Source organism: Pyrus communis, chromosome 6 (genome assembly GCF_963583255.1).
Source record: "Pyrus communis chromosome 6, drPyrComm1.1, whole genome shotgun sequence".
NCBI classification, from domain to species: Eukaryota; Viridiplantae; Streptophyta; class Magnoliopsida; order Rosales; family Rosaceae; genus Pyrus; species Pyrus communis.
Window position 1 is genome coordinate 28,433,280 of NC_084808.1, and position 15,164 is coordinate 28,448,443.

Genomic DNA, 15,164 nt, shown 5'->3' on the forward strand with positions numbered 1-15,164 from the left:
AAACCTATTATATAAGTGGAGAGATATTTGAAAAAAAAGTTTCCTTCCACTTGCATAATAACATATAGCCTATTGTACCGTATTCTGAGTATATTGAAAAATCTCTTTAAAACATCCCTGAATTGTCCAACGGGAATTTTAAGGAGCTTATAGTGTAGTATCAGAAGGGACTTGGTAGAGGATGAGAAAAGAAAAAGGCATAAACTGAGAAGGGGCTTGGGGGTACCCCAAGAGCGAGCAGAAAGAAAGAGAGAGACGTTCTGAGATTGCATGTAAGTCTTACTTCGTACGAGATTCCCCAAAAAGGGAGGCTCTCTGGCAGATGAAAACTTTTAATGTTGGCAGATATGCATTTTTGTTGATCTCTTATTGTACATTTAAAGTGCTCAAGCTACAATTTTTGGCCTTGCTACATTTGCTAGAAATCTCTCTTATTTTATGGACTTCTGTTACCGCAATTTGTGATGCACAGCATGTTACATTTCTCTTCAATACCTAGCAAGAAAAATCACAACTTTGACTAGTTTTTATCAATCAAATTTGATTTCCTTCACGACAATATAATGAACATAATTTCAATGAAAACACAAAAAGTAAATTAATCAAGTAGTTAGAAACGTTACATGATGCCGTATGTCCAACCGTAGCAAGGGTCTTGGTTAGTAGATGCTCCCTTTCCCTAGAGTTTGGAAAGCCAAAGTCAGATGAATCTGCAACCATACTTGATCAAGAAGGACAATAGTTGGCATTGTATCACTGTGAACCGAATATGATGAATAACCATGATAGAGATGTTAAAATGCCAAGGCAACACCCGCCACCGCGTTTAGCTTCTGCAATCTATCAGTTGTGGGACTGAAACCATTTCTCAATGCTTCCCTTAGGCATGCTAAGGAATCAGGAAGAAAACTAGAACAGCTGGTAACGTTTTTTTATGAATGTTGGGGGATAACATTGCACACAAGTTTCACATTCTGAGCCAAAATTCTTGGCTGCTGTAAATGAGTTTAACTGAAACGTTACAAACCAATGTGCTGTGCAGATGCTCATGCTGGAAATCCAACTTTTTGGCATTTGCCAAAGATGAGATATCTGCTGGCGTTGATACTTTGTCCTTCCTTTCACATGTCAGCACAAAGTGCAAAAGCTGGTGCAAGTATTATTTACGTAGCCAATAGTTAGTATCCGTTGTGAGCTCATCAGTGGTTCTTCTCGAATCACACACCTGAAAATTAAGAGGAAACCAACAACCAAATTACATCTCTGTACCTTTTATCACCTCTAAGTCATCACTGTTTCTTGCGATCACCAAAAGTTGTTGCACGAACAATCTCCATTTCTAAAATGATGAAAACGGATTTTATCTCTCATGACAATCTCCCTTTTGGTAGCCTTAGAGACAAACTTACAAAAACTATGGCAGTCGTCACACATTCTCAAGTTCTTCACCACCCTAATGGGGCTTTCGGGCCTTAAATTTATGAGACTAAATGCGACGGCAAGCTTTTCACTGTGGGTGCTTACCGTGGCTTCCTTTTCCTCTATGTCCACATCATGAAACACATAACTGGTATTTGGAACGTAACCTATACTCTTCACTTGTTTCAATAAGTCCTTCAACTTCTCATATATTTCTGCTGACTCTGGGTGCAACCTGTCTCCACCATAGAAGATATGGAAGTTTCCATTACATTCAACCGAGCTGTAGGCAGCCACTTTCTTGACACCTCCTTTTCTCATTCTGAGCCTCAACTTGTCGACGAAATCCCACCTTCCAGCAGCCGCATACATGTTTGACATCAAGACATGATATGAACCAATATCAGGAGCTAATTTGAAAAGCATATCAGCCGCCCGCTGGCCCAGTTCAACATTTTGGTGGATTGTACAGGCACCCAATAAAGCTCCCCATACTCCAGAATCTGGTTCAATTGGCATAGTTCTTATAAAATTATGGGCCTCTTCAAGATGTCCTGACCGTCCAAGAAGGTCTACCATACAAGCATAGTGCTCAAGTTTTGGTCGGATGCTCTTGTCACCAGATTGAACCATGTTACTGAAATAAGCCTTGCCTTCATTCACCAGCCCAGCATGGCTACATGCAGATAAAACTCCCAGATAGGTGACATGGTTTGGTTGCACACCTGCATTTCGCATCCTCGAAAACATATCCAACGCTTTTTCACTCTCCCCATTTATAGCATATCCTACTATCATAGTGCTCCAGGAAATAACATTTCTCTGAGACATATCCTTAAACAAAGTCTCAGCCATTCCTATGCTACCACATTTCACATACATATCAAGCCGCGCATTGGCGACAATTATATTGCATCCGATCCCATATTTTTTCATGATCCCGTAGATTTCTTCCCCGGTCTCCAAACACCCCAATTGCCCGCAAGCCGAATAGGCACTCATAACACTAACAGCATCAGGCTTAATCCTAGCCGCATCCATCTGGCGGAACAATGCAAGAGCCTTACCGGCATGTCCATTCTGCACACAAGTCGCAATGAAAGCATTCCAAGCAATAAAATCTCTCTCAACCATAGTTTCAAACAGAAAATCCGCCACACCCAATTCCCCAAATTTCACATACATTGCAACCAACTCAGTCCTCACCATGGCAACAAACTCCAACCCATATTTCACCACATGGGCAAGAACAGCCGATCCAGCCCACAATTCGGGCTGTTCGGTGCATGCCTTCACCACAAATGTGTAAGTAAACTGGTCAGGACGAATACCCAGGACGTGCATTTGCCTGTAAACTAACGCAGCCTCCATAAAGATACGGTTTTTAACATACGCTCTGATAAGGGTGTTCCAGAGAAAAACCCGTGGCTTGTGCATTTGGTCGAACAGTTGGCGGGCATACGACATGTCACCTAAGAGTGCGAAATTGGTGAGGAGTTGGGTGAGGAGGCTGTTCTTGATCGAGAGGCCGGTCGTGAGGACGACGGCGTGGATTTGTTTGAGTTGGTTTGGGTGCGCAGAGCATGATTGCAGGAGGGCGGTCAACGCTTGCTTGGTCAAACCAACTCGTGGGTTGGCCGGGTTTTGGATTTGGACGAGGGAGGAGAATGGCAGAGATGGTTTGAGCGGGAGAGGGAAGCAAAGCTTCGCCATGGTCGTGATGGAGCGGCTTCCGGCGACCATGGTATCTGCATTTGCCTTGTCAAGTCGTCGTCGTTAGTATTTCCCAAGAGGATGACTTGAACCTCATCGTTCTTCCCCAATTTGCATAGGGGTATCACGTGTCCAACTGGAAGACCGGTGGAGTGGACCGGGTCTGTTTTGGGCCGAACCAGTTTTGTTCTGGATTGTACAAATCTTTTCGTCAAACATTAGTTGGGGACATAAAACAAAAGCCTTTTAAATTTATTGAACTAGTATCGCTAATACTTCGTCTAGTAATATTTCTCTCTACAAGTTTCAAACTCAACTCTATCACCATGTCATTCATTCTCATTTTGATATTTCTCTTTGAGTTCATTGATAAATTTGTGTGGTTGAATCAAATTTTAAATTTGAGCTTCAAGTAATGATCCTATATGCTCAACGGGAAAAAATCAATTTCAATTCAATACCAAACCAAATAATATTCATTCAATGTTGAATTTAACAGGTAGTTATAGAACCCTTACTTGATGGTATTACTGTTAGTTAATTAGGTTCATTGAACAATTAGGAGCTCTTGTGTCTATCATAGGAGTTGCAATGCACCAGTGGAACTTCTATGATAGAGAATAATCTTCATTTGTTATAATTTTGGTGATCAGTCTCTCTCACTTGCTCTCAATCTCAAATTGTAACAAACAAAGCCCTTTCGGGTTGGAGATTAATCTGTTGAACTTCTTAAGTGCTGTGTTTTTTGCTGTCCATATGCTAAGAACTGAGCATATTTCAAGAACACGAAAAGTGAAAATTTCTTAGCTCTGCTTGGGTACGAGGTTGGTATATGTTGTCCTTATGTCCATGTTAATTACATCTTGATTAATGCTACTTGTTAATCTTCATTGTCGGACAGTTCTAAGATTCCATTCAGGTCTGTGTTGTTGCTGTCATGTCAATAATATGGTACTGCGTTGGAGCAGGGTCCGGTGGCCTCCAAGATTTCCAAATAAAATAGATTCTCAAATATTATTTTTTTGAAACGTATCTTTTAGCCTAAGTTTTTTTTTCATAGAAACTAGTGTTTACAGATGGCCGCAATGCATGATGTATCAGCAACCGAAAGAGCAATAATTTTTGGATACCGCTATTCACGCACCTATATTTACCTCTTACATAAATTCTCAATTTTCAACTGTCAGAGTAAATGAATTGAAAAATATCAATGAACAAAATTAACAAGTATGTGTAGAAGATAAAAAAGGATTTGTGGACAGCACTACGCTAATTTATAGTTCGTAGCCCGTTTGGGGTGCTGCTTTTGCATGGTTTCTCCTTGGGGAAAGGTAGAGTGCTATGGGTTGGGTTGGGGCTGCTCTGGTGCTACGTAAAGTACTCTTTATTTTCATCAGCTAAAGAAGGGGAAAAAATCTCTATCTCAAAATTTTGATTTATCATTACCTAGTATTAGTCAACTACCAAGTACACCATCAATAAACGCAATGCTTCGAATTTAGCATACTGTCAGCAGCAAAGTTTTATCTAATTTCAGACTAACGCTTTATCCTTTCCCCCGCACTTCAGCATATCCCCAAGCATCTTGTAGGTTGACGTATACTTGTTTGTTTTCAATATGCATTCTTCATGTTTGCTCTTGTTTCTTTGTAGGTGGAAGCCTAACAGTGCAGATATTTGGATCACAATCTCCTGCAAAGTCTTACAAAGATGAAAAAAATAGTAAGAAACTCGATCGTGGTGTTCTATGCGGTATGTATGCATGGGAATTTGAGACATGAAATGTGTCACGCCTTATGTTGGACATGTTTTTTTGTCAATAGTTAGGTGATGCTCTGAGGGGGGAAAGGGTGCTGCCTTCATCATTTGAGTGAATTGATAGATTGGCTTAAAAGCTCTTGTAATACTGGAAGACATCTCTTTCAATCCATTTCATAGGGAAAGGAAATGCACGGAATGTCATTCCTGTCTACTAATTTTAGAGGAACCAAAATATGCACGAGTCCCGCATTAGATGGTCCAATTTTGAGGATTGCATTGAGAGAGGAGGTGAGATTTGAGCTAGGAGGGGGATGTGAATAAACTTTTTATACTAAAACTACCTTCACACCATCATTCTGATTCCTGGGAGTTTATTGGTACATTTTAATGGAAATCCATCTTTCCATTTCACGTTGACTTTGATTCATTCATAATCCGATTATTGTTCATTCTGATTCCAAGTGCATAAACGTGCCCTCTTAGTTATGGACCTTTTCTCATCGTTTAATTTTTCCTTGAACATCCTGACTTCGTGACTTCATGGCCTATGGTTTCACAAGAAAATAATCTCTATTATAAAGTTATAAACCATAAAGTTTAGTAGTTCTTTTGCTAACCATTTAATTTTTTTATTTTTTTTTTGGTTTTTCACTTTTTGTGTTAGTGGTAGAGAGAAGTACATAAGTCAAATGTGGGACGCAAAAGAGTGGGTATGTAGCATAAATGTATAAAGGGAAAGCAAACCAAATGAAACCTAAAAACAAATTAATATTTTAAGTTGTCTTCACTTAAATTTTTTTTTTTATTCCTTCCGTCGATGATCTAATTTTTGGTCTTTGTATATTGAATTATGCATTGTGTTTGTGGAACTTAAAAATATTTTTTGATTCCATAGGTGTACAGTAAAAGCATGAAAATTATAGCCCACCCTTATGAAAATTTTGACTCCGCCCTTTATATGTAAGTATAAACATGCCAATTGATTAAACTTATTCGCACCATAACATAACAAGGCTATTATACTCATTCATTCTTGCTCATAAAATTAAAGACAATCCAAGTCGGATTTAAACAAGGAGGCTAGCTTGCTCTTCTTCCAGTCTTTATTCTTGAAGATTACTCAAAGTTCCATGCATTTATAAACCTTTTTCTTGGCGCTTATTCCTTGAGAAGATAGGCATCAATATGTTGAATGACACCAGAAAGCTGAGGTACTTATGTGGAGACGAATCGCGGTCTTGTTAAGTTTTGCATATTCTTTAGCAATTTTCGTGGAACTTCCTTCGCTCTTTGGAGTGACCTGGAGAATTATCTTAATGCATTTTTCTAGATCCAGGACATCTGATCCCTCCAAAGCTGTATGACTCATCACCTACTTGTTTGCTTCGTCCACTTCCACCTTTTCCTTCGATGTCTCGGACTTTCCACGTACACGTATATATGTAGATTATTCACATGGAAAATTACAATTATGCACCCACCAATGACCCGATCCATTATTCATCATGAGGTGTGTAAACCCTAAGGTGCATTGCATGCTCAATATATTTCAATTTTAATATGTAATAGCGAACTTGATGATGAGACATCAACAATAAGTGGAAAGAAAAAAGTATCCAATAATAGCAGAATTTACGCGGACCATATTGAAAGAAACTTCAACGATTCCGCTCTTAGCATTGTTGGAGTGATTGATTGTAATTTATATGATGTAAATCAGTTTTTCAACGTTAATTCAGCGTATAATTTTTAAACAATGAGGGTATTGTTTTTTTTTCTTTTCATTTTATATCTTCCAGGATCATATCTCCATTGTTTTACACAATGAATTTTGAGTTTTTGTAAATTTATCTTGATTTTAATTTTCATTTTTTGAAAACTAAACATGAAATGGTTGTCAAAATGGAGTCTAAGTTTCAAATTTGAGTTGAACCAACTGCATTATTGTGGCACACCTAGATTCTTTACCGACATTTGAATATTGAATTCAAAATCAGTTCCAATTCTTACATATGATATATTGTTTTAATTATCCATTATATCAGTATGTATTTTTCACTCATGGGTTAGTTGTTCACTTGTGAATTAGGGTTCTGTTAATTGTGATCCTGCTGATATTGATGAATTATGATTAACATATAATTGTGTTCTTGTCTTTGAGAAAAAAGATACACACCAAATACATGTAGATATTTATATATTATGTACAGATGGCCTTACCTACACTGTGATTCCAACTTTTAACAGAGCCATGAGTTTCCTAGTCTCCTTCATGCACCTGAACTCCGTGGATAGTGCCAGAAGAAATGTTTGGGACGTGGTGAGCAATGTTGAACTTCTCCACGGGTGCCTTAATTTCAATCTCAGTCTCAACCTTGCGCAGAGCCATGTTTATGATGATCCGTTGTTATCGTACTCAGCGATTCGTAGGCAGACTCTTAAAGAAACTTAAGGGCAGCCCTTACTGCTACAATATTCAATTGTGTAATATTAATTTATTGGATAACTTTGAAAATGTAATTCTTCAAGGGACAAGTCGTAATAACTTTGGGTTAAGTACATGATTTGGATCAATAATAATTCTAGGATGCTATTGTTGATATCTTAAAAAATTATTGTGCACATAATTTTTTTTTTTTTTGATATTTATAATGAAAAATACATTTGTAAAAATGCTTAAATGAGATTCCTTAAATAGAAAACTAGATTTTAATCCTTAAATAAGATGAAGTTTAGAAAAATGTCTTATACAAGATTTAAAATTGATTTTAGTCCCTAGACTCTATATAATGCCAGCATATTAGATGTCTTTTTTTATTTATTTATAATTTCTTTTATTAAGGAGCGGGTGACGCAAATGCTTAATGGGTGAGAGAGTAAGCTTTTGAGTAGTGCCGGAAAGGAGCTTCTTGTCAAGGTTGTTGCTCAGGCCCTTCCTTCTTATGCGATGAATTGTTTTTTACTCCCGAAGACGTTCTGTGATGAGTTACATCAACTCATGTCGCGGTTTTGGTGGGGTAATGGCTCAGAGGATTGGAAAATCCATTGGTGGTCTTGGGACAAGATGTGTAAACCCAAAGCTGAAGGCGGGTTAGGGTATCGAGATCTATATGCTTTTAACATGGCAGTGTTGGCTAAGCAAGGGTGATGGGTGTTCCATCAACCCACGTCTTTGGTGGCGCGAGTTCTCAAGGCTCGGTACTTCCCCAATTCTTCCTTTTGGGATGCGGAAGCTACTGGATCTGCTTCGTTTTGTTGACAAAGTATTATGAAGGCAAGAGAGGTTCTGGTTCGTGGATCGAGGTGGGTGGTGGGAGATGGGCGGACAGTTAGGGTGTGGTTGGATAGGTGGTTGCCTCGGCCTAGTACTTTCAAGGTTATTTCTTCGCCTCCACCTGGAAGACTTCAAATGAAGGTTGAGGAACTCATTGATACTTCTACACGGGTTTGGCGTACCGATTTGTTATCGGAATTTTTTGGCCTGGAGGAAGTAGCTTTGATTCTATCTCTGCCTATTAGTTTTCGTGCCCCGGGGGATAGATTGGTGTGGCATTATGATAAGCGGGGTTTGTATTCAGTGAAGAGTGGGTATAAGGTAGCTCGTCAATGGCTTCAATCAGTGAATAGTAGTGCGTCTTCTTCTACTAATGGCAATGCTTATGAGAAGCTTTGGAAGCATCTTTGGAAGGCTCATATCCCTCCTAAAGTTAAGAATTTCACCTGGAAGGTATGCCATGATATACTCCCGACCAAAGTCAATCTCCGAAGGAAAGGGGTGGGGGTAGAGATGGAGTGTAGGGTGTGTCAAGGGGAGGAGGAAACGTGTGACATCCCACATCGCCCAGGGGAGTGATCCTTATATGTATATTCCCATCCCTACCTAGCACGAGGCCTTTTGGGAGCTCATTGGCTTCGGGTTCCATCGGAACTCCGAAGTTAAGCGAGAGGGGGGCTAGAGCAATCCCATGATGGGTGACCCACTGGGAAGTTGCTCGTGAGTTCCCAAAAACAAAACCGTGAGAGAATGGTAAGCCCAAAGCGGACAATATCGTGCTACGGTGGTGGAGCGGGCCCGGGAAGTGGTCCCGCCGGGCCGGGATGTGACAATTTGGTATCAGAGCCTAACCCTGGTCACGTGTGTGCCGACGAGGAAGTCGGGCCCCTAAGGGGGGTGGATTGTGACATCCCACATTGCCCAGGGGAGTGTTCCTTATATGTATATTCCCATCCCTACCTAGCACGAGGCCTTTTGGGAGCTCACTGGCTTCGGGTTCCATCGAAATTCCGAAGTTAAGCGAGAGGGGGGCTAGAGCAATCCCATGATGGGTGATCCACTGGGAAGTTGCTCGCGAGGCCTTTTGGGAGCTCACTGGCTTCGGGTTCCATCGAAATTCCGAAGTTAAGCGAGAGGGGGGCTAGAGCAATCCCATGATGGGTGATCCACTGGGAAGTTGCTCGTGAGTTCCCAAAAACAAAACCGTGAGGGAATGGTAAGCCCAAAGCGGACAATATCGTGCTACGGTGGTGGAGCGGGCCCGGGAAGTAGTCCCGCCCGGGCCGGGATGTGACAAAACGGCTGCACATGTGCTGTTGTCATGTCCTTTTGCTAGAGCAGTGTGGTTTATTTCTCCATTTGGCCTTCGGTCGGTGGGGACTATGCGTATACAGCTTAAGGATTGGTTACTTTTGGTGTTGGAAATGAAAAAGGTGGATTTTGAGTTGGCGTGTATGATTATGTGGGGCATTTGGAAAGAAAGGAATTCATGGGTATGGAAGGGTTTCAAAGTTTTACCTATGGTCGTGTGGCAGAAGGTCTCTGCATGGCTATCGGCTTTCCAGGCTGCAAATTGTGAGTCTACCAGGGTGGTGATGCAGACTCCTCTGCGATGGTCTCCTCCTAATCAAGGATGGGTCAAGCTTAATACGGATGGAGCGGTGATGAGTCATACAAATATGGGGGGTGTGGGTGTGGTATTGCGAGACTGGAGGGGTGGTTTTTTGGCGGCTGGAGCGCACCAGTTTTCAGGGAACACTTCCGTGGCGTTGTTGGAGATGTTAGCGGTTCGATTTGGTCTGCAGGTAGCTCAAACACAAGGTTTTCAGAGGTAGGTATGATTGCGGGGGATGTGTTGCAATTGGCGTCCACCTTTTCTCGGGTTATTTTCATTCATGCTTCCGGTTATGTAATGGCGTTGCCCATCGCCTTGCTAAGTTTACTTTGTCTAGTAGTAATAATCTAGTTTGGATTGAGGAGCCTCCTACGCTTATTCAGGAGCTCCTCCTCCTCCAAGACATATGTAACTCTTTTTGAGTTTAGTTATCAATTCATCGCTTCCTTTCAAAATAAAAAAATAAAAAAAATTTATGGTGTTCATAAATTGAATTTTATGAAAATTTAATAAATTTTAATTCTCATTATGGTAAGTATCTTATATAAGAAAATATTTTCGTAAAGATTTTTCGGTATACATGTTTTTGCATATTTTTTTATGTGCCATTAATTTATTACAATATATTAAGGTACGAACATTTTTGTACATTAGGTTAGTATAATATGTTTAGGTACGGACATTTCGGTACACTAGTTTATTATAATATATTTAAGTACCAACGTTTCGGCACGCTAATTTAATATCATATATTTAGGTACCGAATTTTTCGGTACACTTATATTTTTGCATATTTTCTTATGTGCCACTAATTCACTACAATATATTTAGGTACAGATATTTCGGTATACTAATTTAGTAAAATATATTATGATACGGATGTTTAGGTACACTAATTAGAGGAAGTAAAATAAATATAATGAATTAAAATGTGTATAATAATAAATAATTTTAATTTTAATATAATGAAATTAAATAAGATATCTATTAAATATTAAAACAAAAATATAATATAAATTTGAATTAAGTACACATTAGAGGACTAAAATCAATATCCAATTTAACACCAAATTTTTATTAAATTTTAATCTTCTTCAAAAATTAAAGTTCAAAAATTCCTTTTTTAAATATCAATAATATCACCCCTAATATTAAAATCACTCACTATTTACTCAGCTTTTAGGTACAAAATGATGTGATTATTTCTTACTTTCGAACATATAAGGTCCAAACGAGTCACTGTGAAATTGTTGTAATCTAAAATGTTGGTACAAACTAGCAGTACCCAAATTGACCAATCATTGGATTTTTTTTTATTTTATTTTTTACAATATTTTATTTTACCTTTTCAATTATCACATTTTTGTCCCTTCTGGATAGATTAAAATTTAGGTATTAAGTTTGTTCTTTTGTTGAGAAGTCATCACCGACTCCCTTGCCCTATTATTTTTTATCAAGGAAAAAGAACTCGCCATTTCTAAATAGTAACTCAACTTTTTATAAACTTTTGCATGGTTTAGTCCCTTACCGACTTGAGGCTTTGACCTCATATTTTCACACGATCCTTCACATGTGGCCATTTTCAAGCTAGACATATGGACAACACAAATAGGGTGACGTGGAGCACGTGTGGCTGTTGGGCACTTGGGCTTCACACGTGGGCGAACTTGCTTTGATATATACCATGAAGAAACTTCATTTTTCATCATAAAATCAATTGACAATACGGGTAGCAGCCTAACCTCTAGTACACCCTTACATGGTTTGATTTATCACCGATGTGGTTTGTCCTCACATTACATATACATTGGAGAACTATCGAAAGAAAAACTCAAAATTCATTGTGTAATTAACAGTGAGAATACATCATGAACAACATATATTGGAGAACTATCGACAGAAAAACTCAAAATTCATTGTGTAATTAACAGTGAGAATACATCCTGAACAACATGATTGTCAAAAGTTATACAAAGAAACTGATATCACAGTTAGGTTGCTCACAAGTCACAATACCTTAAGGCGTGCGCTAAAGAGAATTGGCAAGTTGTGTAGTAAATTTTTCATACGTATCGAGTTGGATAAATTTAGAATAAGATCTCCATTTGCACACCCATTTCTCCTTTTACAAATTCTGAGTTAATTTAATTTTTTGAATTCTCTTTTAATTCAATTAATATGAGTGACATAAATAAACAAATGTGAGAAAATATATGCGTCTATGCACTATGGGAGATCTTGCCTCCACGGGATAAAGATACTCAGTTACAAAAAAACTTAGAAGTTCCACATATATAATATAATACTAAAATTAAAACGACCGGAAAAATTAAAAATCAAGAAAAACCCAATTTTTAAAATTAAACTGACATCTTTTCGACTTATAATTTAGGTTGTTAAGGATTGCACAATAAGAAAGAAATGATTAAATGGGCAGGTGAGGTTGAGGTACTCACACATGTTAGTTGTTGAGTACAATTAAGGCTATATATGAAAAGAGATTGCATTGGTGGTTAGGGTTTTTTTTTATCATCTTACTACGTTTTGAGTATAAATCGTTTTCTCTCCTCCTTAGTGTAGAATATGGGTTTATATTAAAAAAGCTATATATATCGAATGATAAAGCAAAAACTGGACCTATATTGTGGAGTAAGCCACACATTTTATTTTAGAGTTATTGGCCAATTACCCCCTTAAACTCGTAGGGATTGGCCGATTTCCTCCATAAACCTTAATTTTAGTCAATTACCTTCTTAAACTCTTATAATTGATCAATGCCCCCTACTGTTAGGTTTCTGACCGTCATTTTGCTTGTTTAATTTTTTTTTTTTTCTTTCTAAATTTAAATGCTTATTCTCTCTCCAGTCTCCACTTATCAACGACCAGGCCATGGAGGAGACCTACATCATTTCCACACTTACAACAATGGAAAAACAAAGACCTATTGTCTTACGATTTTACTCTACTTGTTTGGTCAGTAAAGACTGTTCCTCCACAGCCCCTAAATCCAGGGCTGCACATTTTCGCCAGCTTAACCAGCGTTTTTCCCACCACCACCAGAGGCCCAAACTCCTAATCACCACCCTTTTTTTCCACACATGGCAGAAATATAGGGTCCGATATAACCGACGTGGTTGATTGTTGGAAGAGGAGCGTTCAAGTTTGGAAATGATGGAGGTCTCCTACATGGCCTGGCCGTGTAGGAGAGTTTCAGAGAGAGAATAAAAATTTTAAGGAAAAAAAAAAAAAAAAAAAAATATATATATATATATATATATATATATATATATATATATATATATATATATATATATATATATATATATATATATATATATATAAATTGAGGAAAATGACTTTCTACTCTTTGAAGCTGCAAACGAGGCAAACATTAATGAAATGTTGGATAAAAAATTCAAAAACCTTAACAGTAGGGGACAAAACTGAATAATTATAAGAGTTCATGGAGAAATTGACTAAAATTAAAGTTCAAAGAAAAAATTGACCAAACTCTACAAATTCAGGGAGAAATCAACGAAGACTTATCTATTTCATAGATGCGATCCATAACCATAATCTATCACATAGCTATTCCATATATATGACATCCCTATGTACATTTCTCACAATACACACATACATAATTAAGAAAAGCATCTTATTTATGCACTTACGCTTTGATGAACAAATGCATGCATGATTACATATAACTACGTTTAACAAGACCAGTAAAAGCTCTTTCCAACCGTTGCATATGCTGCCCATATGGTTTTATACATTACTTAATTCATTTATGCCCCGAGAAAGTGAGCATCAAGATCCTGGACGAGGTTAACCATCAAACCGATGTATCTATCTGGAGCTTCAACATCTTCGTTCAGTTTCTCGTATTCGATCCACAGGTTTGCAATACCCTTGCCTTCATCTTTTTGAGTGAATTGGTAGACAGCCTTGAATCTCTTATAATACTTGAACATTTCTCCTTCCAATCCAATCAGAGTTGCGGCCTTGTTCTCGTCGTCTAGCTCCACCTGTTCCTTGAATATCCCGACATGGTCCCCTATATATTCATGCACGCATTCATGGTTAATTTCACCATACCAAAATATATGATCCTTCTCACTCTCTCTGTATGGGGTGTGTGTGTAAATATATATATATATATATATATATTTATGTATATGTATATGTATGTATATGTATATAGATCAAAGCCCCTTCCAGTGATCAGGATCTTGTTCAATTGGCAAAAACAGGACAACATGACCGCATGTACGTAGGGAACATGTATTTACCGTATTGGAAACTCATAGCCCGGAGCAAAATTTGAAGGAAACAGAAACATAACTAAGAGGTCCTATGGTGTATATATACAAACATGCAAACTCATGCTATGAACGTATGATGAGGTTGAGCATATCTGTTAAGGTCATACATATATAGTTAATAATTAAACATGAATAAAAATTGAAGTTGTACTTGCCTAGTTCATATTTCCAAATCTTAACAGAGCCGTGTGTTTCCCAGTCTCCTTCATGAACATCAACTCCTTTGATATGGGCAGTAGAAATGTTTGGGATGAGGTGGGCGCTCTTGAAGGTGTTATACAACTTGTCAGCTGGTGCCTTGATTTCTATTTCAGTCCCAATTTTACCATGCAGAACCATGTTTATGAGCAGTTTTGATGGATGCTACTCAGAAATTATAAGAGAAGAATGTTAAAGTGTGTGTATAATTTCGGCTCCTACCTCCTTAAATACAAGTGACTAGAGTTAAATTGCGTGGAAAGAAGGAAGAAGATGGGTGTTTGGATGTGGGTTGAAGATAAAGTTGGGTGTTTGGTTAACAAGATAACAAGTATTCAGGAAGAGTTTTAAATGACAGGTGTTTTAATATTACTGGGCCTTGTCATTGGGTTAGTATTTTGGATAGGGAAGTGTTATTCACACACCCTCTTTTACTTCCAATACACCATTGTTAATTTTTGTTCATTGATCTTCTTCAGTTCTTTCAATCCAATGGCCTGAAATTAAGAGAGGTGTGTGAGGGGTAAAAGTTGGTGTGTGGATAGCACCACCCTCTTGGGTACTGCATAGTCAATACCCAAAGTATTGTCCATATTTTAATAGTGGGTCATCCAATTTAAGAAGCATTTAATTCATGAAACACATGATAGACAGTAAGTCATATATTTTTAAAACCATGCTTCTCGAATGCAAAATCAACTCCTTAAAAGTGAGATTCTTTATGAATTCTCTGTCACCTTACAAATTAACATCAATTTTCGTGTTAACATTATAAAATATTGTGCTAAAAATATGAGATGACACATAGTTCATGAAGAGAGTTCCACTTTTAAGAGTTTCCTTGGTATTTCTCTAA

The 15,164-nt window shown here is 38.0% G+C and overlaps 2 protein-coding genes across 2 annotated transcripts; both read right to left on the reverse strand.

Annotated features, from left to right (window-relative positions):
* Positions 1-284: 284 nt before the first annotated feature.
* On the reverse strand, positions 285-3,190 carry LOC137738299 (pentatricopeptide repeat-containing protein At2g01510, mitochondrial). The gene has a single exon (XM_068477937.1). It carries the CDS (start codon positions 3,160-3,162, stop codon positions 1,306-1,308), a length of 1,857 nt encoding a protein of 618 aa, XP_068334038.1. The 5' UTR covers positions 3,163-3,190; the 3' UTR covers positions 285-1,305.
* Positions 3,191-13,254: 10,064 nt separating this feature from the next.
* LOC137736454 (MLP-like protein 328) lies at positions 13,255-14,489 on the reverse strand. The gene is made up of 2 exons (XM_068475719.1): positions 14,266-14,489; positions 13,255-13,842 (listed from the first exon to the last, which is right to left on the reverse strand). Exons 1-2 carry the CDS (start codon positions 14,447-14,449, stop codon positions 13,574-13,576), a joined length of 453 nt encoding a protein of 150 aa, XP_068331820.1. The 5' UTR covers positions 14,450-14,489; the 3' UTR covers positions 13,255-13,573.
* Positions 14,490-15,164: the final 675 nt, after the last annotated feature.

Bases quoted from the DNA above. Each gene is read 5' to 3' on its own strand.
- LOC137736454 (XM_068475719.1), bottom strand. From the start codon at position 14,449: ATGGTTCTGCATGGTAAAATTGGGACTGAAATAGAAATCAAGGCACCA. The intron at 13,843-14,265 runs GCAAGTACAACT...ATGAATATATAG, and splicing joins GATTTGGAAATATGAACTAG to GGGACCATGTCGGGATATTC.
- LOC137738299 (XM_068477937.1), bottom strand. From the start codon at position 3,162: ATGGTCGCCGGAAGCCGCTCCATCACGACCATGGCGAAGCTTTGCTTC.